Raw genomic sequence first — 27,642 nt, 5'->3', positions numbered from 1 at the left:
AATTGGTCGAAATCGAAAATTTCCTTTGATATCCCACATGACTATATTCGGTGAAAAAAAATATACAACTCCTTTTGCTTGTATGAGGAGACCCCCTCTAAACTGCATCTAAATTTATATCACTCACTGTATGGGTGTGATTTCATAGCTGTCATATGTCCACCGAATTTCATTCTGGTCGGTTTACCCGTTTTGAAGAAAAGTGCGTGTGACAAACGGACAGACAGACAGTGAATCAATTTTAATCAGGCTTTATTTTACATAAAACCTTGAAAATTACTAGTTAATACTTCATATGGAGGCTTTTAGCATCATATACATACATATATCCTTCACTGACCAGTGACATGGATTTGACCAAACGTTGAAGATATTCGGCTGGAATTTTTCTCCAGTATTTGAGAAGACGTTCCATTGTGTATTTTTTGCTTGAAATGGGACTGTTGTGGAGTCTATCGTCAACATAGTTCTAGTTTGAGTAGTTTCAAATAATTGAACACTACCACATTGATGTTTTTTACGCTTTATGTTTTGAGTCACTGTTTTGGCATATTTTGAATGTTTGACAAATATTCAATTTCTCCCCGCTGATATACATATTTTTTTAAATGTCGATGTAAATATTCGCATCTATATTCCCCTTCACGAATACTACATTACTCACGCCGTAACGGTAACAGCACGAATGTGTAAATGATATGGTGATGCGAAGTATTAACTAGTCATTTTTTGAGCTTTTAATGCCATTGTTACAATTTATAGCATTTTCCGGATTTCAATTTTGCATACGAAAATAAATTTTCTTTTATAATTCACGCTCAACAAGGATTTTATTTTATCCTTTTCCATTGATTTCTTTTACCCCCTTTCTGAACACTTATGAATTTCGTACGACGGAATTCGCATTCTAATTTTACTCACCGCATTATTTCCGAGTACTAAGTGCCAAGCATTTAGACTCGGACGATCCTACTTGCTTAAAAACTAAAGGGGTCCTGCTGGTGGTGGCCGGTGGTAGGGTAATTGGAGAATCTGTCGAATACTCCCGGCAATATCAAGCATGTATGCTGAATGGTGTACTTCTGCATGGTTTGAACCAAACTGTGCGAAAGGCTCAGGACATCAAAGAAAGCCGTGAGCGACCCGTCTTGTCAACTAACAGTACGTCAGGCTTGTTGTGTAGAGTATGGTGATCAGTCAGAACTTGCCGAGACCAATACATGCTGTAAGCAGAACTATCAAGTACTATTATTATTATTATAAGCCAGTGAAGTGAATACATTCAGCGCGCTTATTTTATTCTTCCCCGAGAGATGCGATTTCAGCACCAGCTTTACACGTCGCAGGAATTCGGACAGCAGAGCATCCTTCAGATCACCAACTTAAGCATGAGTTCCTTGCAGAATTCCTAGGTACTTATAGAAGTCTGCCTCAGTCATAGCTTCGTTGTGAAGGTCACCAATGCTATGTCCGGCATGCGGCTCGAGATGACCTCTGCGGATGGTTTGGATTTGACACTTGTCTAACCCAGACTACATCCGAATATCATGGCTGAACATGTCTATTATTCGTAAAAGACTTATAAGATGGTTGTCAGTCCCAACATACAGCTTGACGTCATCTAAGCTCATCAGGTGTGTTAGTTTGCACTTAGCACGTAGGCCATACCTTATTGCAAAACCATACCCTCTAGCATCATTCAGTAAGCATGAAAGGGTTTCAGCGCCATGCGAAACCAAAGGGACTCAACGAATCCCCCTGAAAGATGCCTCTCCGTATAAGGATGGGCTCTGAGGTATTATCATAGCACCCTCAGATGTACGCACTGATAAGGTGGATTGCCACTCTTCCATGACTGTCGCCAAAAACTTTATTAGTTTCGGATCAATGCCAGAGAGATGTAGGGCATCGATTAGCCAGGTATGCGGAACGCTGTCGAAAGCCTTGTCATAATCGATATTGCAACTAAAGAGGTTTCTTCGACCTATAGTTGTTTGTCCTACAACTATCGAGTCGATAATAAATTGCTCTTTGCAACCCCTTAACCCAACTCGGCAGCCTTTCTACTTCTCGGACAGAATGTTGTTGGTCTCCAGGTGCGCATTGATCCTTCCACTAATAATGGACGTTATGAATTTGTAGAGAGTTGGTAAGCAAGTAATCGGTCTTGTGTCTGCGGGGTCCTGCACTGTGTCCTTCTTAGGGATAAGGTAGGTAATCTCCGCAATGAGGAAGGGTGGAAATTCCTCCGGCCGACCCATGACCTGATTTATGCTGTGTGCCAACCGACTGTGTACGCTGGTAAATTTCTTGTACCAGAAATTCTGCAGCCGATCCAGACCTGGGACCCTCCAGTTCTTCGAGCTGTTTATGGCTCACCGAACTTTCTCTTCGGTAACATCCGCAAAATTCATGCCAGACTTATTGGCATGGCGGGTGGCTTCGGCGATGATCCACTCAGCCTGCTGGGCGGGTAACCCCAAAGTCCATCCCAGTATTCTTTCGCTTCCGTTACCGAAAACTGCACTGTCTGGACGTTCTGTTGGGATTCGTTTAGAGATCTAAAACGCTCCGCTGTAGTTAATTAGTATTGTTCGCGCTCTCCGCATTCCGAATTAAACAAGCTAAGGCCAATCAATTTTTCGTTTGGATTTAAAGACGGATTTCATTCGAGAGTTTGACAGCGGTGCTAATTTGTCTGCAGAACGATGGTTAACAGATTCGGGAGATGCGGATCGTTCAAATGGTCACACTTACAGAAAGTAGTTTTGGATAAAAGGTCTTTAAAGGGGCCAGCTAAATTATTTATTCAAGGCAAATCGGGACTTATCACGTTGGGTAAATTAATTTGAAACAAAAATGTCACGAAATCTAAATGCCGCCACAGGACATGTATTTCTAGAAGATAATTTAGAAAAACTGTGATAGAAATGCAAGCAATATATCAATATTAATATATACATAGATTTGCTGACACCATTTGTTCACGAAAAACATATTAAATGCTCGGTAATGTTTTACTGATTTCGAAAAAAGAAAAGAAGCTTCTTCGAGCACACGAAACATGTCGAAACCTTTTCAGCAGTGAAAATCTAAGCGTGGGCGCCATGTAAACATCTGAACGCAAAAGATGGCATTACTATCTATGTGACCAAAAAAGCGAACTAAAAACAATCTTAACAAAATGTTGCAAATATATTTGTAAAAATCATTTAGTAAAGACAGTGATGTGTTCTATATGTCAAATATAAGTAATTGTAAGAATATTCTAAGAAACTCGTTTTGTTATCACTAATATTTTGAAGTTAAGTTCAGTTTGTCATTTTTCTGATATTTCATTGATTTTAGAAAAAGATTCTGTTTTGCCTAAAGTCAGAGCTTAATTAAATCTAAGAAGGCGTTTGCTTTTTCGTCACTTTTAAGGTTTTGTGTGAAACAAAACCTTATTAGAATCGATTCGATGTCTGTCTGTCTGTCTGTCGGTCTGTCTGTCTGTCTGTCACAGCCGATTTATTCGGAAACGGCTGGACCGATTGTCACGAAAATTGGTAAGAGTATGTGATCTGCCGTTCCCTTTACATGCAGCGACTGGCGCGATTTGGTGTTAAGTTTAAGGGGGCTCCCCATACATGTGAACGAAGGGTGTAAATTTTTTTTTACAGAATGTAGCCACGTGGAGTATCAAATAAAAGGTCTTAATTAGTACTTTTCGAAACTGGTTCAATATTTGAAATTGGGTGAAACATAGGGGCGTGAAGGCTCAAAATATGACCATCAAATAGTGTAACAGGTCTCGTTCTCAGAACCTATCCAAGCGAAAAATCTAAAAAAAATCACAGTGGTGCATCTCTACGAAATCTAGGCCTCAAAATATATCCTGTTCCGATATCTGCACAAATAAAGTTAATAATAGTATATTTCCACATTTTAGAAATTTACCCGGCACCCCCTTTATGTTCATCTCAGAAGCACAAAAATTAGCATAGGTGTAACGAAGAACGTGGTGCATAATTCGATCAAGTTTGAAGACAATCCAACTATTATTAACAAAGTTATAGAGGGTAAAACTTTACAATTTTTTGTGAATTTCGTCCATTCTACAACCTGCATGACGTCATCATCACATATCAATTCGTCAATACCACAACGAAATAAGTTCGTACGAATTGGGTGAACAAGCATTATTTTGTGTTAGTTTTTTATTCATTTGTATGTGAATATCAATTATTCCAACGAGATATGTGAGATGGACTTTGCGGGTAGTGCCTAATTCAGATAGATATAAGAAGTAAATCGGAAATATGGGTACGTTCAATTTACGTGCCAATATGTGTGCAGTACCGGTTTGCCAAGAGCTAACCGACAAATTGAAAGATCAAGCGAGTTATTATTCCGACTTTGTCAAAAACGACCATTGATAATACAGAAAATGTTATCAGCTCGTCAACAAAATGCAACTTGACTTCCTTCCGATTACTTACAGGGATTTAGATGCGGAAATCAGAAGACGTTAAATTAAAAAAAATGGAGTTGAAATGGCAAAACCAATTGAATGCGTCAAAGAGGCAAGAAGGAGAAGATTGAAAGGATCGGCAGAAGACGCTAGGTCGCTAAGCTGCGTGGTCTTATAGAATAGTCTTATGAATACCCATTTTGTTTTGTAATGAACGTCTCCCTACGAATTGAAGCTTAAGAGTTCTTTTTCCCTTTTGAAACACACGAAGAAGGATTTTTAGTTATATATATATATATAAATGGTGAAACATGGGTAACAAAAAAAAACACAAAACCGTTGATACCCAGAACGCTAAACTCCCAGTTTTCCGACGTGTTGTATATTGTATTTATTAGTGTTTTTAAACTTCTGTAGGCACTAATGTTGGTATTGTATGTACTTTGCATCATAAGCCTAACTCGACGTTTATCTTGATCAGAAAGAAGAGTTTGATTGAAGCGATAGCTGCCTAAGCCCAGTAATATTTAACGCATTTACCTTTTGAAAAGTATATGTACATATATATGAATTTATTTTAAATTGACACGTTTTACGTTTTACATCTTTCTCTGGTAGCATGTTATCATGAAATCCAAGCTAATATTATAGTTATGGAAAAATCCAAATTTGACAAAGTGGTTTATTGTTATAGCGAGGGAAATTTAAAAATAGGAGTGCACCATGTGCGAGTTCAAAGAACAATGCCACAAATTTAATGTTTGTCTAAAGGTGAGTAAAAGATCGGATACAATCATTATTTCGATCCTATTTTTGTCATTGCAATTAAAGATTGAAAATTTTTCTCCATATTGTGAATTTGTATTTTGTCGAAGAAACAATAACCAAAGTTCAATAGAATAATTGAGACAAATGTCTCAGCGAAAGCAAAACAAGAGAACCGAAATGAACCGGTGAAATTGAGTAACCCGCGGTCACGAACAAGCAGTAATGGCTTGTAAAAGTTTGCAAGCGCTTGCCACCGATCAGATCGGATGTCGGCTTTTGGACAAATCAAAGGGAATCTGGATGCCTGCTCAAAAAGCACTAACGCACCTACAACCATGGGGATGGCGATGTTTTTTCCGCCAAACATTTGTAGGGATTTGCGGCAATGGGTGGAGCCGGCACAAGAACTGTCAGTGCACCCTAATTCACTCGGTCATCTGATGCCCTGCGCAGCGAAACTCTAAACTCATCAACGGTATATATGGGTGCCAGTTAACTGAAACATTTCAGGCTTCCTTCAGTGTACCAAGTTTTCCCGTCTATTTACTAAGCTGTTTTGAGCAATGTTCCAAACAATGTAACGATTTCTAACCATGGAATCACTGAGCTAAGCACAGTCCGCTAACTAGGATTATTAACAAATATTGAAAGCTAAATTTTTGGTGGCTTGTTAAACTTTCTTTTGTAAATGTTGGTGTTTTCTCAAGGTTTCTTTAATGAATAAAAACAAGTCGGGAAACCGGAAGCTTAATGCTTCAGGTAAGAAAGGTTTTGTGTATTTCTTAGTACGTAGCACGTAATATATGCATATATTATGTGAGAATATCCACTTTCGGATGATGTTGACATTCATAGTCTTGAATTTGCAAAGAAGCGACAACTTTCACGTATTAGAACTTTGTTAGTAATAATTCCACCAAACTTGGTGAGATCATGCTCTATGTTATACCCTATATTATTGCGAAATTTCGTCGTGCTAGCATGAACTTAAGAGAGGTTTTTCAGCCAATTACTAAAAATTATTAACTTTATTTGTACAGATATCAGTATGGAAGGTATTTTGGAACCCAGGCACCATATAGTGGCAGTCTCCTAATTTTTTTCAGATTTTTCGGTTGGGTAGTTTCTGAGAAGGACCTCCTTAAAGAAATGATCACTTTCAACCCCCCGCACTCCACACCTTTCCAACAAATGTCAAAACTAACACCGGCTTCGAAAAGTACTAACCAAAACCTTTAATTTGATATCCCACATGACTATATTTGATGAAAAAGAATTTGCACCGCCCTTTTGCATGTAAGTTAAATGAACAATACTTGTTCAATTTAAAACAAAAAAAAAATTGTGATAATAATAATATTTATTTTTAAAAAAAATATATCTTAACTCTAATACTGACAGTTAGGTAATGAGCAACGATTCAATAGTCGTTCTCATATTTATAGTATGGAACGACTCTGCTCTGTTGATGTCCCATCATAGAACACAGTTCGGTCCTTATCCCCTCGTTTTATGATCACGTTACATTTCTTCGTAACCATCAGATAAGATACACATTTGTTTCTTATGATGTTATTTTCTTATCTATTGGTTTGTTGAAGAAATGCAATTCTTCCTTATCAATATTGGATTGTGAGTGTTTATACATAACTTGTATGGGGACTCCCCCTAAATTCGTCGTAAAAGGATATAACTCACTGTATGCGTGAGCGTTCACAGTTCCCAGCTTTCTACCAAATTTAGTGTCGATCGCTGTAACCGTCTCCGAGAAAAATGCGTGTGACGGACAGACAGACAGACAATAAACCGATTTTAATACGGTTTTGTGTTTATCCTTATCCTAGTTTGCGGACCGTAGAAAAAAAATTGATTACTCGGATCCGACACACGGGATGACCCCCTTAATTTTATCCTAGAGTTTTGAAAATTTGCAGTAATGAAGTCTATTGTTTGAAACATGATATCCTCAAGTTTGATCAGAATTGTATTATTACTGATAAATTACAGTAGCTCAAAATTGTCTTTTCCAAGTAAATTGACTGCAACCGAAAATACTAAATATCAATTCCACACTAAAGTGGGTAGTTTGATATGCTAAATATACATATGTATTCATTACTGGCTGCGTACAAACGAGATATTTCTGCGCTCAAATATACTTACATAAGAAATAAACAAAACCGTTCCTACCTGAAACGCCGAGCGTCCGGTTTCTGACTAGTTTTTAAGGTTTTGTGTATAACAAAACCTTGAGATAATAAAAACTTGTTGTTTCTTTTTCGTTGGTATGAATATTTATTATCATATTACAAATACCGATATTTCGGGAACCACTTGCTAACTAGTTAGCACTGATGAAGGGAACAAGTGGTTCCCGAAATATCGGTATTTGCAAGAATAAATATTCATACCAACGAAAAAGAAACAACAAGTTTTTATTATTTCAAATAATTAATCGTTGGAAACACCGCATAATTTCACTGAAACAAAACCTTATTAAAATCGGTTTACTGTCTGTCTGTCTGGCTGTTTGTCTGTCTGTCCGTCACACGAATTTTTCTCGGAGACGGTTATAGCGATTGACACCAAATTTGGTAGAAAAGTGGGAACTGTGAACACTCACGCATATAGTGAGTTACATGTTTTTACGTAAAATTTAATGAGGGTCCCCATACATGCAAAAGGGCGGTGTAAATTTTTTGTTTTTCGATCAGTACTTTCGGAAACCGGTCTTAGTTTTGACATTTATTGGAAAGGTGGGGAGTGTGGGGGGTTGAAAGTGATCATTTTTTAAGTGGGTGATTCTCAGAAACTACCCAACACAAAAATCTGACAAAAATCAAGAAGCTGCCACTATATGGTGCCTGAGCTCCAAAATACCTTTCATACCGATATCTGTTCAAATTAAGTTTGTAATAGTACATTGCTATAATTTTTAGCAATTGGCTGCAAAACCCCCCTTAAGTTCATAATAGCACCACGACATTTTGCAGTTATGTAGGCTATAATATACAGCATGATCTTTCCAAGTTTGGTGAAAATCGCACCACAAACAAAGTTATAATACGACTTCTTTGCAAATTCAAGGCGATCAATGTCAATCTCACCCGAAAGTGGATACTCTCACATAATATATGCATATATTACATTCTACGTACTAAGAAATGCACAAAACTTTTCGTACCTGAAGCGTCCAGCTTGCGGTTTCCCGACTTGTTTTTATATTCATGGGGTTGTGCACTTTCAATGCGTTCCTGGAGGTCATCAGCACTACTAATATACATTGAGGGTTTGACCAACTCAACCAAAACAAATCATTCTAAATTGTCAATTAAAATGTTCCTAGCCAATTGCTTATAGCACTGTTTGGAACAAAGGGAAATTTCCGTGGAGTATTGCACATATAGAACAGGCATATATTGAAAGTGATAATAACTAAAGAGTTCTGTTATTTTTACCCACATTATTCAAAAACATGCAAATTTTGCTGATCAATATATTTGTATTTACAACAGTTTTATCTTGAGGTTTGCTTTTCTTGCCTTGGTTGAAGCAAATTTTTCAATTATGACACCCACATCCAATTTTCTAGCTAATTCTGGTCCCAAACATAAAGCCGCAGGTCCTGAAACGCGAGTTTGGGTTGCGCATGAGCGATAATAATTTTTTATTCTCAATAGGACGCTGAATGAGCGCTCGGAACTGCCAATAGAGACCGGTAAAGTGCAAAACATTCGCAAAGCAATACAGATGTTTGGAAAATTGTTTAAATCGAGAGGTGCTAGGCAAACTGTGGAATCGGAAGCAGAATTTGACTAATAGCATCAATCCCAGGAGATTATTTCGCATCAGATAAGTTGTTCAACGAGTTGGGTACGTCCCTTTCTAAAATCGCCCAACGTTACGTTCTACTAGTGAAAATGTAAGTCTTCTGGGCGACACCGGAAGGAGTAGGACAACATTCAGCAAAATGAATTCCAACTGAATAAACAGTGTGGACTTTGTACATTCCACTCATAATGTAGGTTTGTCCACGAAATTAACTTAAAGGAATATTTGATTTGCCCAAAATTTTACATATGAACATAGCAATAACTTTGCCAGTTTTGTTGTGACAATCTTCAAAAGCAAAGAAGCGTTCTTCTATCTGGAAAACTTTTTTTAACATCGAATCGGAGGTATCGCAAAATAAAAGCGGTTTGCTCTTCATGTCGACAATCAGGTGTTGAATTATTCACATACGTGTAAAATTCTAAAGTCCCATATATTCTTTCCCGATCCATCCTCGAGTACCCGTAATGATTCTGTGGGTGCATCGGCCTTTTTCTGATTAGTTCCATCTCGCCTGCCACTCAACAATAGTCTGACCCCGATAGTCTTACCGCGGACAGGCAGAAGGACCTCCAATGGGATAGGCTCGATCATAAAATCGTTGTCCTTCCCTCGCCAAAATATCAATTGGAATTAACCCTGGTTTCACACTTCGTCGGATATTGTACGATAGGCACAATATGTCCCAAGTGCATTTAGTTTTGGGGGTGTATATATTACGCTCAAACTAACCCCCCTGGAAAGAAGGAGGCGGCGATTAAGTCTTGAGCCAGATATATGCAGCGTTCTCGTCAGCAGTCCGGTGTTATATGCCCCGGTTGCTGTACCCTCTACATGTAATTTGAAATTTAAGCTCTGGTTGATCATTAAGCTTAAATACTTGAGCGCAGGCTGGGAATGTAGTATTTGTATCCCAACTGTGATCTTTATAGACGTACTTCTCCTCTTAGTGATAAATACTGCTAGCGATAAGCGTGCGTACTCCGGCATAAACTCCATTAAGAAGTCTACAACATCCGCCCAATGTAGTGCCCGAAACCGCTGATACCCACGTCGATATGGGGATATGATTTACGTCCTTCATCTGAATTGCAGCACAGACGCCTGTCGATTAAAAAGTCAGCAATGATACGCACCAGGTTTTTCGGCCCTACCAATTTAATTAGAGCTTCTTGAATTTTTCTTAATCTGAATTGCAGGCATTCTTCGCTTCAAATAGTGTCACTGCACAGCATTTGTCCTCTCGAGAACAGCTGCCATGTGATCAACAGATCTCAATTTTGATGGCAGTAATAGCTCATTTCCCCGCTTCGAGGGGTAGACTTATCGACGCAGTTTGCGTGCCGCTATACGCCTTTCTTAGCCGTAGAATATCAGTCTCCCAAATCAACTCAACGCCTAGCTAGGGCAGCACAACTTGGCATTTATCTTCAACCCAGTGACGAATTAATTTTCTTCTGCAAGTCTTCTGACTTTTCGCCTGGTTTAAATTCAAGCGCTCTTCTGCGTCCGCCTTATATGGTTCACGCTTTCTCCTAGACTGGTCAGCCAGGTGCCCGTTTTGACCTTGCGCAGAATGTCGGCATATGAAAGATCGATTTTTTCCATTCGTATAACCCCAGCGCGTCGGCTCCTGTTGTGTTCAACTTTATTCTAAACGGATCCTTCGATGCCCTTCCGTGCCTTTTGCCGTGGAAACTAGCAGTCTTCCATTGGACGACATTCTTGCTTTTCCTAGCGGCGTTGTTTTTAAGGTTTTGTGTGAAACAAAACCTTATTAGAATCGAGTCGGTGTCTGTTTGTCCATCTGTCTGTCTGTCACACTCGATTTAATCGGAAACGGTTACACCGATTATCATGAAAATTGGTGAGAGTATGTAATCTGATGTACCCTTTACATGCAGTAAGTGGCGCCATGTGAATGGAGGGTGAAACCTTTTTTTTCACCGAATGTAGCCCTGTGGGGTATCAAATGAAAGGTCTCAATTAGTACTTTTCGAAACTGGTTCCATATTTGATATTCGGTGGAACATAGGGGAGTGAAGGCTCAACATATTACCCCCAAAAAGTGTAACAGGTCTCGTTCTCAGAACCTATCCAACCGAAAAATTTCAAATAAATCACAGTGGTGCATATCCGGTTCCGATATCTGCATAAATAAAATTAATAATAGTATATTTCCGCATTTTAGAAATTTACCCGACAACCTCCCTTATGTTCATCCCAGAGGCACAAAATTGGCATGCGTGTAATGAAGAACAGAGTGCACAATTTGGTCATGTTTAAAGAGAATCCAAATATTATTAACAAAGTTATAGAGGGTAAAACTTTATCATTTTTGTGAATTTCGTACACTCTGCAAACTGCATGACGTCATCATCACATATCATTTCGTCAATACCACATTGAAATGAGTTCTTATGAATGGGGTCGGAAAGAATTATTTTGTTTTAGTTTTTTTGTCATTTGTCATTTGTATATATGTATATTACTCCAATCAGACATGTGTGTATGTAGGTATATAGTCTATACGTGCTAATGAACTTTGCGGGTAGTGCTTAATTCAGATAGACATAAGAATTAAATCGGAAATTTGGCTACGATCAATTTATATACGTGCAAAAATGTATACAGTATTCGGAAATAGGCAGTTTGTTTAGGGTGAGTGTAATATCTATGGCTGTAATATGTACGTATGTCTCATAGTTTGGAAAAATATGAAGGAATATGTTGGATTTGTAGTTATATACGAATAGAAAAATGTGCGTTGAAATTTCTTACATAAGATGAACACAAAACCTTTATACCCGAAGCGCAAGCTTCCGGTATTCGGACTTGTTTCATTTTAGTAAACCCGCAACTGTCAGTTACACATCACAACATAAAGGCGTCGAAATTAATTTGAAATGTCAAGGAGGAGGATGAAATATTGTTTTGTGCCCTGCTCCACAAATAACTTCCAAAACCTCAGAAGGGCTCATCCTGAGAAAATTCGACATGTAGTTGCGAAATAACAAAGAAAGCAGAACATAAATCAGCTTAATTCAAATCAAGTCGCAATAGAAGAGATTGCACAATATTCAATCGGCCCAAGGTTCGAATCCCGTTCAGGTCAAATCAATTTTTTTTTTGGTGCCTGTGAATCTTTCAGAAATGTACGTGCCACCAAAGTAAAGGGATTCGGTTCATGAGTCTCGTAGAGTGAACATCACATTTGAGCATTATAAACTGAAAAGTGGTGTGATGAATAGGCAGTTAGTAAAGAAAAATAAAAAGTGACATTGTTTCTTTTGAAGAACTGGAATGGAAGACAATAGTAGAGGGCCAAACTGGCCCTCGGCGACGAAACCTCCCGAGAGTCGTATAAGAAGCGGCGAGAGGGCTGCGCTCGAGCAACGCAGAAGGAAACCGGTTCCGATCGCTCACTTAGAAGCGAAACTAGAAACCACAAGGACAAAGTCCTCAGGCTGGAAGGAGCGTATGATTCGCTAGAAGCGAAATTCGACGTCCTCCTGAGGCAAAATCAAGCTCTAATGGAGCAAATAAGTGACCTGAAGGCAAACTCTTTAGCGCCCACCGTAGTGCCCGAAGCAATTAAATCGGGCATTTCATCATCATCGGCAACGTCAGCGGCGATAAGATCAACGTCGGTAATGACAACGTCGGCAGCGACAGCACCAACTTTGGCAGCGGCGTCAGAACGACGCTCACTGCAAAAGGAAAGAGCGACGATATTGTTATCGAAGATACCAGCGACGAGGATAAGGTATGGCAATGGACTTCATTGTCCACATTAGCAGAAAACTAGAAAAGAAAAGAGAAAATAGAAAAGAAAATGTAATTACTAACAAAATCAAGAATAGTGTAGGTAATAACAATAATAAAAGTAATGGAAATGCTGGGGCCGGAAATGTAGGACACAGCAGTAAGGGGGAAAAAGTGCCTCCTATAAATGCGCATGACCTTGTAGGTCGCGATTTAGCTACCTGTCTAGCTATGAATGCCGGCATTACGACATTCACAGTGAAGATTATTAGGGCGGAGAAGACCCAAATCAAGTGCGTGCATATCGATAATTATCATCGCGCACGACGAGTCCTGGATCAAGTGCAGGCTATATATTTTACCTACAACCCAAAAGGGGAGAAAGTGAAATCTTTTCGGTTGAAGGGATTGGACGCAGAGGAAAAACCGGAGGAGGTGCTGCTGATGCTCAGAGCATCGGCAATGACCGTGACCTTTCTGAAGTTCACCAGATTCAACACGAAAAAATCGGTGGCTGAAAAAATAGTACTGCCCCATTTCCTGGTGCAAATTAGCCCAGAGAGTAGGGCTAGTGACCTGAGCAGCATCAGGTCTTTGAATTATCAAGCAGTGCGTTTCGAGCGCTTGCAATAAAGTGAGATGACCCAATGTCGACGTTGCTAGCGCTACGGCCACTCGGCAGTCAATTTTCAAATGACTTTGCATTGCGTAAAGTGCGGGGGCGGCCACGCCGCGGCTGAATGCCACCTTAATGAAGAAGATAGGAAGTAGGAAACCTTCTGCGTAAATTGCCGAAGTAGTGGACATCCAGCGTAGTATCGTGGATGCCGCGCTTATTGCAATGCAAAGATCGGAAGGAATCCGACGCCGAACACGCCTCAAAAGTCGGCGACGACTTCAAAATTGTAAATTAATACTCCTCTTACACCGCTAATTCCAGGACCCGAATTTGCGGCCGTCGACCGCCAAGGGAGTGCCGAGAAGGTACGACCAGTGACGGAGGGCAGTATTGAGTCTATGATGCTGACTATGCCCAGCAAGTGTGCAAAAACAAATGCACACACATGCGACTGAAATTAACAGCATTGCAAAATGTTTGAGCACACAGCATGACCGCCGCTAGCTCTGCGACCACAATCGTACCGCAGATTAACGTCAATTCCATTGTAGGGATCCATCAAAGAGCAGAGCTCCTCCATTTCACGGTCAAGCAAAAGCCTGACATTGTTTTGACTCCCGAAACACACCCCAATCCGAGGCATTCCATAACGTTTAAGGATTTCCCCTGCCTAGAGGAGGGTGTGGGAAGTAATTTAGCCAAGTTTAAGGAGGAGTTCTATTCCTTGTTTTCGATACTCGAATTACATAGGTTGCATAATTACTATATCTTTGCTCGTGATTTAAATGCCAGGCATACGCCGTGCCTAAACGTCACAAATAATCCCAGAGGGGTTTTCCTCAATTCTTGGAGAACAAAACCAGATAGAGTATAAATGTAAGCTCTATGGGTTAGATAGCCCTACATTGGCCAAGGAAAATTCCTGTCTGGATTTCTGTCTTACCAACGCAAGATTAAATTTCAAATGTAATAATCCTGAACGAAGACTACAGACCCTTCCTTATGATAGCGATCATAACGCTATCTTAATGGAGGTACTGTATGATAGAAGAGAAGTTCTATTAGATGCCATAGAACACGATGGCCATAAGCTGAACTTCATGAAAACAAATTGGAAGAAATTCCAAGAGCAGTTTGTCGGGGATATCGAGGCACCCAGTGTTACCAACCTGACAAATGAGGAGGTAATTCATCGTCTTCCAGTTAGAGACACTGACGTCCCCGAAACAATATGGAAGGATATGCCATTCCAGCCATAAAAAGGTTGAACAAATTGAAAAGCCTTCTTCTCAAGCGCGTCAATAATATCTATCGGAGATTTGAGGATTACCACCATTCTACATTGACGAGACTCAAATCGTTGCTTAAAGCGGCGCGAAAAATGATTTGCGAGTATTTTGTAAAGTTGGCCTGTGAATTCGGCGCGGGGGTTTTCTCGAATACACATAGTGTATCCAAGTCGTATGGTCTCGCAGGTTTTGCCAGTATATTCCAAGCGGAAGTACTGGCGATATTGGAAATCTGTCGATGGCTGGAGCGAGATTCGACCCCCAAGCGTAACATAGTCATTCTGACCGACAGCCAAGCGGCCATCAGGGCCTTCTACTCTGCGACGGCATCTTCCTCATCTTCTGGTGGGGCAGTGCAGAGACGCGCTGAACCGTCTGGGCGGTACGCTCAAGGTCACCCTCCTCTGGGTTCCCGGGCATAGGGACATAGAGGGGAATGAGCGGGCTGACGGATTGGCCAGGCGAGGCTTTGCTCTTGGCAGTCGTTCGGCGAATACAGCCGGTGTTCCGCTGGCGGCTGTCGGGGGCCGAGTCTACTCGCACTACCCTGCAGCTGCGGGCCAAGATGGCGAAGGCTTACGTGCTGTGTCAAGTCAAGGAGAATTTGGCCCGCTTATAACATAGCCCGATCCCGATAGCTCCCGTGCCGGGCGCGTGCAAATGCATTCAAAATTACGGCGGTCTCCACGGGGCACTGGCCTATAGGGGACCATGCCACTAGGCTCGGCATACCCTACAATTCGCATTGCCGAAGCTGCGCAGAAGGAAGGGAAGCCCTCATGCACTTTCTCTGCGATTGCCCAGCTCTAGCTAGAGTCAGGCCACGAACACTAGGTAAACCATTCTTTGGGGATCTCAGAGAGATTTCCAGCTGCAGGGTGGGAGAGCTGCTTTCTTTCGTCAGTGCTACGGACTGGCTCTGAAGATCCTAGCCGGCTAGACTCTGCCTCCCTGCTCCCATAACAACAGTCACGGTCTTAGGAGTTTGTGGCATCAAAACGGCGCACAAAAGCGCTAATTGGGCTCCTCGGAGCGGCCACTAATTTTCGCCGGGCGACTCGGATATCATGTTCACTCAAGTGAATTCGTTGCTTAGGAAAAAGTCACGAGTATCTGTGCTGAAGATGAAAGTACACAGCAATGAAGTACAAAACCTCATTGACCCAGGTCAGAATAATAATAATCGGGTTCTCGGTGCGCAGGGGAACTGCATTATAATGGATGATGCTCTGAAACTTGAGCTGGTAGGAAACCACTTCGAATCAATCTATCGACCCACAACGGACATAGAAGCAACACGACTTTCAGAAATAGTGGAGAGGGGCGTCCACACATTCAAAAACAGCCTGAACCGCATCCTGGTTATCCATTTCAATACTGCGATACAAGCTGACCTTATTTCGGATGATTAATTGCTTGAACACTTTGTCTCATATGTCTCCATATTCAGACGGGTAAATTGCAAAAGTTCATCCGACGTGGATGGAATACCGAATATAGTAGAATAATTGCATCCAATTCAATAATCTGTTGAGTAACTCATACTTCCCAGGACAATGGAAGAAAGCCCGCGTTTTCTCTATCTTAAAAAAGGAAAGGACTCTTCCAGTTTAAAAAGTTGCCGCCCAATCAGCTTGCTGCCTAACATCAGTGTTTGAGGTTTTGGTGTTAAAAGCCCTGAACGGACACATCAAAAAGTATGATTTATTGTCGAATTCAAAATTCGGATTCCGACCCGGCTATTCGCCTATACATACAATTACGAAAGCAACGTCCGATATATGCCGGCGAGCGACAGTAAATTCCATGTTGTCAATGGACTGCAGCAAGGAACAGTAACTGTTCCCACACTTTTTGCTATATTTGCCAGCAAGCTACACAGCTCGTTTGACTTTAACAAGTCGCCAAAAAGATCACTGATTACCTTTGCGGATGATCTGGTTGCCTACATGGCCCATAAAAAGGTGACTGAACTGCAAGTTCAACTTCAGAAGATTAAGTTCTTCACGGACAGTTGGCGCATGAGAATCAATGCACAAAAGTGCGAAACGATTCTATTCCGCGATTCCTTGGCGTATACCAACAAGAATGTGAGAAGGAATTGGAAAGACTTCCACATCCTCGCAAACGAAGATGGAACTGAGCGCATCCCACACAAAAAGTGTGTAAAATACCTGGGCGTATATATGGACGATCGCCTGCATTTTCATTATCATATTAAAACGACATTTGAAAACGCACACAGGGCATTCATGTCCTTAGGGAGACTTTTCTATGCTTCTCACCTGACCTGAAGGGCTGCTATCTTACTCTGATTAAACCAATACTCACGTATGGGTGCCCAATTTGGTTTAACGTGAGTGCTAATCAGATGGAGAAACTAAAGATCTTTGAGGGGAGATGTTTGCGAGTTTGCACAGGGCTAAACAGGACAGCTGCATCAAATTACGTCCTAATTTGTACGGTCATAATGACATGGATACACTATGTGTATTCGAGAAAACCCCCGCGCCGACTTCACAGACCAACTTTACAAAATACTCGCAAATCATTTTTCGCGCCGCTTTAAGCAACGATTTGAGTCTCGTCAATGTAGAATGGTGGTAATCCTCAAATCTCCGATAGATATTATTGACGCGCTTGAGAAAAAGGCTTTTCAATTTGTTCAACCTTTTTATGGCTGGAATGGCATATCCTTCCATATTGTTTCGGGAACATATGATTTCGGGGACGTCAGTGTCTCTAACTGGAAGACGATGAATTACCTCCTCATTTGTCAGGTTCGTAACACTGGGTGCCACCAGACCATCATTTCCTTCATCGGGAGGACATTGCTCTCGATATCCCCGACAAAGTGCTCTTGGAATTTCTTCCAATTTGTTTTCATGAAGTTCAGCTTATGGCCATCGTGTTCTATGGCATCTAATAGAACTTCTCTTCTATCATACAGTACCTCCATTAAGATGGCGTTATGATCGCTATCATAAGGAAGGGTCTGTAGTCTTCGCACCGAATTATTACATTTGAAATTTAATCTTGCGTTGGTAAGACAGAAATCCAGACAGCAATTTTCCTTGGCCAATGTAGGGCTATCTAACCCATAGAGCTTACATTTATACTCTATCTGGTTTTGTTCTACCCAAGAATTGAGGAAAACCCCTCTGGGATTATTTGTGACGTTTAGGCACGACGTATGCCTGGCATTTAAATCACGAGCAAAGATATAGTAATTATGCAACCTATGTAATTCGAGTATCGAAAACAAGGAATAGAACTCCTCCTTAAACTTGGCTCCATTACTTCCCACACAGACTCCCAAACATTCAAAGCTTTCAAATTCAGGTCTATTGATTTGCCTAAAACGATACTGGCGACCCACGAGAATCCCGGTACCACCTCCCCCATCACAATTCTACCTATTGTTTCTCACAAATTCGAAATCCTTAAACGTTATGGAATGCCTCGGATTGGGGTGTGTTTCGGGAGTCAAAACAATGTCAGGCTTTTGCTTGACCGTGAAATGGAGGAGCGCTGCTCTTTGATGGATTCCTACAATGGAATTGACGTTAATCTGCGGTACGATTGTGGTCGCCGAGCTAGCGGCGGTCATGCTGTGTGCTCAAACATTTTGTAATGCTGTTAATTTCAGTCGCATGTGTGTGCATTTGTTTTTGCACACTTGCTGGGCATAGTCAGCATCATGGACTCAATACTGCCCTCTAAAATCGCGACCTGCAAGGTCATGTCCATTTATAGGAGGCAGTTTTTCCCCCTTACTGCTGTGTCCTACATTTCCGGCCCCAGCATTTCCATTACTTTTATTATTGTTATTACCTACACTATTCTTGATTTTGTTAGTAATTACATTTTCTTTTCTATTTTCTCTTTCCGAGAATGATCCCGCCCGGAAAGTCTATAAGGGCAATATCTATGGTAGAAAAAGAAGACTCTGCCTCGTCTTCTTTTTCTACGAGAGATATTGCCCTTACAGACTTTCCGGGTGGGATCATCCTCGTCCATACAGATTAAGTGACCCGCCCACTGTAGTCTATTGAGCCGGATTTTATCCACAACCTGGTGGTCATGATATCACTCATGGATTTTGTCATTATGTACGCTACGGAATCGTCCATCCTCATATAGGGGGCCAAAAATTGTTTGGAGGATTCTTCTCTCGAACGCGGCCAAGAGTTCGCAAATCTTCTTGCTAAGAACCCAAGCCTCCGAGGAATACATGCGGACTGGCAATATCATTGTCTTGTACAGTAAGAGCTTTGACCCCATGGTGAGACATTTCGAGCGGAACAGTTTTAGTAAACTGAAATAGGCTCTGTTGGCGGACAACAACCGTGCGCGGATTTCATCATCGTAGCTGTTGTCGGTTGTGATTTTCGACCCTAGATAGGAGAAATTATCAACGATTTCAAAGTTGTATTCTCCAATCTTTATTCTTCTTGTTTGACCAGTGTGGTTTGATGTTGTTGGTTGGTTCGTTTTCGGTGCTGACGTTGCCACCATATATTTTGTCTTGCCTTCATTGATGTGCAGCCCGAGATCTCGCGCCGCCTGATCGACCTGGATGAAGGCAGTTTGTACGTCTCGGGTCGTTGTTTCCATGGTGTCGATATCGTCAGCATAGGCCAGTAGTTGGGTGGACTTTAAAAGGATCGTACCTCTTGCAGAATCGCGGATCACTTTCTCGAGGGCCAGGTTAAAGAGGACGCATGATAGAACATCACCTTGTCGTAGACCGTTATTGATGTTGAATGGTCTTGAGAGTGATCCTGCTTCTTTTATCTGGCCTCGCACATTGGTCAGGGTTAGCCTAGTCAGTCTTATCTATTTCGTCGGGATACCGAATTGTCTCATGGCCGTGTACAGTTTTATCCTGGCTATGCTATCTTAGGCGGCTTTAAAGTCGATGAATAGATGGTGCAACTGGCGTCCATATTCCAACAGTTTTTTCATCGCTTCCCGCAGAGAGAAAATCTGATCTGTTGCTGATTTGCCTGGAGTGAAGCCTCTTGGATATGGGCCAATGATGTTCGGGCGTATGGGGCTATCCGGCCTAGATAGCGGAGAATATCTTATAGATGGTACGTGATACCTCTATAATTGCTGCACTGTGTTATATATTCCTTTTTATGTATGAGACAGATAATGCCTCGTTGCCAATCGTCAGGCATTGATTCGCTGGCCCAAACCTTGGGCATCAGTTGATGAACCACTTGGTGTAACTGGTCACCTCCATATTTAACTAATTCGGTTGTAATTCCATTGGTTCCTGGCGACTTATGATTTTCAAGCCGATGAATTGCGCGGACTGTTTCTCCTACACTTGATGTATGGCTGTATTTATCCGTCATTTTCAGTTGGCGGGTCCTCCAACTCGCCGATGTTCTGGTTATTCAATAGATCATCAAAGTACCCAACCCATCGCTGCAATATGCCCATTCTGTCGGAAATCAGATTTACCTCTTTGTCTCGACAGGATGAGCATCGCGGTGTATAAGGCTTCATCCTGCTAACTTGTTGGTAAAACTTCCGTGCCTGGTGTGATTGCTCCCTGAACTTTTCGAGTTCACAGACTTATTGGTTCTCGCAGGCTTCCTTTTCCATCTGTGAAGTAGCTTCTCTGTTCGATGGAGTTCGTGATAAGTCTCTGCGCGTGCCCGCGTTCTTTGAGAATGCAACATTACTCGGTATGCAGCATTCTTCCGTTCCGTAGGTAGCTTACATTTATCGTCAAATCAGCCGTTCCAACTTTTCTTGCGGCTGGGGCCAAGTATGTTTGTGGCCGTATCAATGATAACGTTCTTCAGGTGGTTGTAAAGATCATTTATTGATGCTTCATCTCCACGACCTCTGTTGACTGCTATTATTGCGGCATCCATTTCACCCTTATAGTTGTCGCGGAGGGTTGTGTTGTGGATGGCTTCAGTATTCACTCTCACCTAATTGTCAGAAGGGACTGTAGATGGAGCAACATGCCAACGAGATAGTGGTCCGAGTTTATATTGGACTCACATTCATCAAGGCTGAAAGGTGGCGGCGTTCAATCACCACGTGGTCAATTTGGTTGAAAGTGGTCCCGTCTGGAGAGGCCCACGTATGTTTGTGAACTGCTTTGCGCGCAAACCAGGCACTTCCAACAAACATTTCGTCTGATACTGCTAACTGAATAATCCGCAGTTCGTTATCATTGGTATCCTTATGTAAGTCATGGGAGCCAACATATCCCCTGAATACGGGCTCCCGCCCTACTTGATTGTTGAAATCAGCAAGTATGATTTTGATATCATACTTGGGACAGGCTTCGAGGGTTCGCTCAACTACCTCGTAGAAATTATCCTTCTCCGACTCTGCAGTCCCATTTGTAGGGGCGTGAACGTTTATGAGGCTCATATTTCTAAATTTGCCTCGCAAACGCAGAGTGTATAGCCTTTCGATTATATTTTCAAATATATATTGTGGCCGACTAAGAAACGTACTCCGAGCGCATGGTTTACTGGATGGCCACTATAATATATGATGTAGCGGCTCTTCTCACGGAAAACGGTCCCTGCCCATCGCATCTCTTCCAACGTTGTTACATTAGCCTTACATTGGGACAGGGTATCGGCAAGCTGCTCCGCAGCATTGGCTCTGTACTGGGAATCCATTGTCGTTCCCGGGGTCGTCGTTGTAAAATCCATCCTGTCCGAGGCTTCTTTCATGGTTTCGTAACATCGGTTTTCCATGTAGGGGTGTCAGCCCTACCCAACCTCCAACCTGGAGGACCAGTTCCGGACATTTTGTCCCGTTTTTAGGCGCGGGAGACTCGCCTTCATCTTTCTCCGTCTGCAGTTTTTCATAAAGAAAAAACTCCCGGCGATCACCACGTGGAAATGGAGATAGGTTTGGTAATAGAGCTGTTGGTGTTGGTTCAGCTGCGTTTCCAAGGTTTTATGCTCCATCGTGGGTACCAATGCACGTTTCGCCCTGGGACCTATACTACCCTTTGACCGTAATGCGGTATGCACTCCTAATATCATCGCGTTTTAAGGCATCTTCCACTTCTCTAACCAGCGGGAAAACAAATTGCCTTTCGTCACACTATGCTTACCTTCCCGGGATTTGATACAATATAGGAGCTCAAGGGCATGACGCCCGCCAGCAGTCATTAGGGCTGCAATCCCTCCGGTAATTGGTCCAATTCCACCATTATGCAGTCTGCCAGATCTTGTAACGTCTCTGCGGAACATAGCCAACGACAAAAAAAAAGCATTTTTGATATCGGCACTATGCTTATCGATATTCTCAGGCAAGTTACTCAGGATGCTTGCCGCTCGATCAGCAAGATAACTCTCTCAATGTCGAGCGGCAGCTAGAATATATAAGCCGTCGATTTAGAACTTGAAAGTCGCAGCTCTCCAACCCTGCGAGAAGTTTCGGAAGCAATACACAAGCGAACGTAAGCGACCATCCCTTTCCAGGCCGATATCAACGTCTCTCATGTTATCCAATTCCAGCTGACAATTCCTAAATCTATTGTTGATCCCAAAACGCTCAATCTGATTGCACACTTAAGGCAGGGCCTATCCTCGAACTACGTGCCACCAATGACGAAGCTTTGGAAGCTGCAGAAATTGACAAACTTCCCACTATTATCGTTACGGTTGCCAAGACCACGCTTCTCAATCACAAGTCCGAGCAAGATGTTGTCAGATCCTACCTTGGCATTCAGATCACCAATCACGATCATAATGTCACATTCAAAACGTCTCTCCTGAGCTGCTTGTAACTGTTTATAGAAAGAATCCTTCTCCACTCTAACAGAAGCCTCCTTTAGCGCATATCACTGTACAATTGTGATGCTCCTTAACGTGAACCGGAATCTTACAGTCAGAACAACCCGACACTGGATTCGCATTTGCTCCTACTCGGCTCCTACTCCAGGATGCAAAAGCATATCGCCATTAGTGTGGCAAAACCAAGGGGAGTATTCTCGAAAGTCCCATGATCTTGCTTCGTTTAGACACAAAATGTCCAACTTTATATAGTCGAAATTTTCGAAATGGCTGCACGCCACGCCAGCATCTCAGAGGGTAGGTGAGAAAAGTGCAGCAACTTTATCTAGCAAATTACTCACTGAGGGAGCTATCACCGCACCTAGCAGTTAGGTATAATATGCACTACCCAAAATGAGGAGAAGCACAATTTTAAGGTCCGGTACGGATAATCGGCGGGAGTCGTCTAATTTGGTAACTGGATAGTGCTCCCGTAATGGACAGCATATCCTCGAAACTGCTAATTGTGAGGCGGTTCGACGTATAGGCCCCACGATGATTAGGACCATTGCTCCGCCTGATGGAACTGTTTCACCACAATCGGTGGCGACCACTTCGATAGATTCGCGTAGGCAGCGGATGAAGTGGTTACTTTCCTCACCTCTTCATCATCCGCTTCTGCTACGAAATAATGGCGGCGGCGGATACAACATCTTATCGCCCCTTGTTGCTCCAGAGATTCGTTGAGGTTCGCACACATGACTGCGCAGCGAGTTCAAACCAGTACCGCTTTTCTACTCGTAACAGCATAATGCTGGTCATCATCAAGGAGCGTACTCGACTTGAAGTGATCGCGGAAACTGGTGACCAAGAATCGATAGGGGTCGAAACTACTCTGTCATAGACATTAACAACACCACGTCGCACTACAAGCAGCAGTTTTAGTATTCGTCAAAGCACTCTTCACCTCCGTCCAACTGAAGTCTGCTTTATAGATTATGCCAAAGCTTTTGACTGCGTACCGCATAACTCGCCAATCGATGTTCTAGGACTGTATTGCATTGATATCAAACCAATAAATTTTTTTGGCGACAGTCATGGAAGGGTGACATACCACCTTATCAGTACGTTCATCTGAGGGTGGAAATATCTCAGAGCCTATCCATATACGGAAAGGCATCTTCCAGGGGGATTCGTTGAGTCCCTTTTGCATGGCACTAAACCCCTTTTCATGGCTACTGAATAATGCTAGAGGGCATGGTTTCGCAATCAAATGTGGCCTACGTGCTAAGTGCGAGCTGATAATCTTGATGTACTTAGATGACATCAAATTGTATGCTAGTACTGACGACCACCTTAGAAGTCCGTTGCGAATATTAGACATATTCAGCCGTGATATTCGAATGGAATTTGGCTTCGAATTCAACCCATCCGCATACCGGACATAGCATTGGTGGCCTCCACATCCAAGCTATGACCGAGACAGACTTCTACAAATATCTTGGAATTCTGCATGGAACTCATGCTCGATGACGCTGGTGATCTGAAGGATGCTCTGCTGTCCGAATTCCGACGTACAAAGTTAGTACTGAATTCGCATCTCCCGGGGAAGAATAAAATAAGCACATTGAATATATTCGCTATCGTGGTTGACGTGGCGACACAATATCACTGCCAAGTCGATTCGTCGCTCATTTTACAGCAAAGAGCAGGCGAGCCCCTTGCATGCAGCTATTTGTAAGGCAGACTGTGGGATCTTTCAATCCAGAATGTATGGTTTGGCGTTAGAGATGTTTGACCATCTAATTTCTAGCTGCACTGTAATACACGAGCAGGCGTAATACTGTACGTAAGGTGATTCATTAAAACCTTGCATACAAGCATGGGCTGATCACGGGAACATGACCGATTTACCGATATGAACCGCAGACAATACATGATAGTCCTACTTACAGCATATATTAGGACCGGCAAGTTCTAACTGATCGTCATACATCACAAAACAAACCTGATGTGTTTATTGACAAGACAGGTCGCTCCGCGTATATTATTGATGTTGCTATCCCCCTTAATAGCAACACTGAACGGAAATACGTGGAGAAGAAGGTGAACTATGAGCCACTAGCTCGGGAAATCAAAGGGAAATCTCGAGAAAGTGGTTGCAGTTCCCATAATATTGTCAGCTACAGATATTGTACCAATATCCCTCACGGCTCCCTTTGATGGAACTCTTACCTAGTCTGGTTCAAACCATGCATGGAATATACCATTCTGCATGCATGCTCAATGTTGTGAGGAGTTCTCGGTGGATTCTCTTATTAGCCTAACCACCGGCCACCACCACCAAGTAGGTAGGATCTACCGAGCCTAAGTGCTTGGCCCTTATGCTAGTATTAGGTAAAATCCGGCATCTGCCAAGATTGTGATAACTCGGGGAAAACATAGTAAGTAGCTTTGAACATTTGAGCAAACATATATTAGGATATTCAACGAGTGAGAAGGGTAATAAAAAATTCAATTGATAGTTTAAAAGTTTTGGAACACATTAGTGAGTATGATAGTTTCAAAATACAGTGCGTGTCAGGTTGCAGTTAATACTACTGGCTCTGAAACGCGTAAACGTATACTCCACTGTCCGGCAGCTTCAAAGCAGGCTCATGCATAAAGTGAAGGAGGGGGCATTTCTGAAAATCAAAACCACCTTGAAGTCCCTTATATGACGAATTCAATAAGATAGTAAATAGCAAATTCAATAAACGTAAAAAATAATGACAAAAAATAAGTTCGAACCGCCCCTTGGCGGATTTTTGAACACGGGCCTGATTCAAATTATTCCCTGCATGGCGTAAAACGCTACTAAAACGGATTGAGAATTTTGGACTAGCACGCTTCAAATCTTGAACACTAGAAACAGAAATTATGCCTCGTAAGTGGATTGATTTATGGGATAGCACCAAAAATAATAGGATACTAGCAAAAATAAATTCTCAAATAATCTCAAAATGTATAAGAAAATACGTCGAAAGGTATATCCACAAAAAACAAGCTAGTTTCCTCTTTGGATCTAATTCCACTGATCAAATTAACACGCTCCGTCATTATGAAGTGTGATGGGAGTTCAAATCTATTTTACCAGGAAGGCTTTCATTGACGTCACCAGGAAGTGTATATAGATTGCCTCTCTAAAAGAAGCATTTCAGGAAAAACTACGTGTAATAGCTTTCTCAAAACAATATCGAAACAGTCAGACATCAGATAGAATGGAAGGAGTGGTGGTAATGTGAAAATGAAAATTTATAACTGTGTAGATGGCTTTATTAGTCGTTTGACCAATTTCCATCTACAATAGCTCTTTGTGATTGATTTCAGATTCCAAACCCAACCTCAATGCAGCTTATTTACGTTCGCTAACACTGAATAGATCCCAGTAATGCGTTTTACGTCGATACCACTGATTTCATACTCTCGATCGTTTGTTGCGTCTGCGCCTGCAAGTAACTTGTTAGTGCAGCTTGCAGATTATAAGTCAAATTTAATTTCCTCACCACAGACATGAACTTGCCGACCAATCAGGGCCCTCGTGAAAATTGTGGAAAAAAATCGTGCAGGGATGAAAATTATGCGGGAATCTATGGCATATTTTTTTTCATTGACGGCTATAATCTAAGTCCCCGATAATACTCCGAGCTCAGAGGAATCCGCCCTTTTCATCCCCCGCTATTCAGGCCTGCAGACAGTCCAGTGGAATGTCACTTGAAGAACAAAAAGTACATTTGAAGATCATGTTTACTTCTATTGTTTTCTTTATCTATAGCCTTTGTTACGTTCGGTAGCGGAGTCGTCTTATCTAGATCGGGTTCACCACTTTTTTCGGACGTAAGTTAGGTCCGTATGGAGTTGACAAGTTCCAAAATGTCCGTCTAGCGTACCAATCATCGCTGTTTCGGTCGGCTGTTGGGTCGATTTCCATCAATGTTCAGGCCAATCTCAGCGGCAGTCTGGTGTTTATGAAGGCGAAGATGTGATGATCCTATCACTACCAAACCGAACAAATGCGAAAGAAGGTAGCAGAAAGTTCATAGATGAAGCACCAGGTCTGCACTAGATTTAGGATATTCTGGATGATAGAATCACACATTCATATTAAGGTGCAGGATTTTTCGACAAGCAGGAAAAATTAATAATCAAGAGTGGTTCTAATGAGCGACATTATGACACAACTCGGATAGCTCTCCTTTACAGTTTCTACGAAAATAGTAACAAAACAGGCCGGAATTCAATATAGTACAGCTTCGGGACACACGAATGCAAAGTATAGTGCCCAGCACTTGGACAAAGAGCCAGACAATTTTATGTTACTTCACATGGCGCATTTTATATGTATACTTCTTGGAACTATTGCTTATAAGTTTTCATTGTTTTGTCAGTAGTTCTCCAAGGGTAATTTTCGTAAAACGACTTCGAAATCTTGCGTGGCAACAATACATACCAGGCAGGTGCATATCTGATGTATACATCAAATATGGCGCGACGACCTTCTTACACTTTAGGATAATAACAATCAGCATCCATCCTATTATTAACGCTAAATAGAGAAATCCGAGCATCGACTACGAGTAAAACTATTCAGTAGACGTAACCGAAACAATCAGGGGGAACGCAGTATAACGAAGGGCAATTCGCGTCAATCATTACAATTTTTTAAACTTTTCTTCCACATTTATGCACCCCGTCCGACTAGCTCCTTTTCGATCGAAGTTTTCCTTGTCACTGGGCCAACAAAACACATCATTTCTATTCCTAGCTTCGCGTAGGTTTGTGGCCAATGGACAGCTATTGAATGGTCCGAATGCGTTACCATTTTATGTCACGAACGTAACGCCAACTCCTTCACTCTAGGTAGCTAGACCAAAAAGCCTCCATACATAGAAGTGAGAAGGAAGGACTCAACAATTGTATCGTATAATAGTGAAAGTAGGGAAGCCGTTGTCCGTTCAATAGGCACGTAAGTTTCTTTCAAGTAATTACCATGTAAAACCTACCCCATTACAGTGGTATATACGAGTATGTGTGTGGGTATATACTTATGACCGAGGATCTGCTCGGTATGATTATACTTCTACATATATAATATTTATATTTGGATCC

At 41.8% G+C, this 27,642-nt stretch overlaps 1 protein-coding gene across 1 annotated transcript in view; it reads right to left on the bottom strand.

The window, feature by feature from the left end:
- The window catches only part of LOC119647210, a 52,866-nt gene extending 25,583 nt beyond the window's left edge, over window positions 1-27,283 (bottom strand). The window contains exon 1 of the mRNA XM_038048034.1: window positions 26,984-27,283. Within this exon, the coding sequence (XP_037903962.1) occupies window positions 26,984-27,101 (118 nt within the window). The 5' untranslated portion in view covers window positions 27,102-27,283. The remainder of the gene's footprint in view (window positions 1-26,983) is intronic.
- Window positions 27,284-27,642: the final 359 nt, after the last annotated feature.

Source organism: Hermetia illucens, chromosome 1 (genome assembly GCF_905115235.1).
Source record: "Hermetia illucens chromosome 1, iHerIll2.2.curated.20191125, whole genome shotgun sequence".
NCBI classification, from domain to species: domain Eukaryota; kingdom Metazoa; phylum Arthropoda; class Insecta; order Diptera; family Stratiomyidae; genus Hermetia; species Hermetia illucens.
This window is presented reverse-complemented; position numbering and strand designations above follow the sequence as displayed.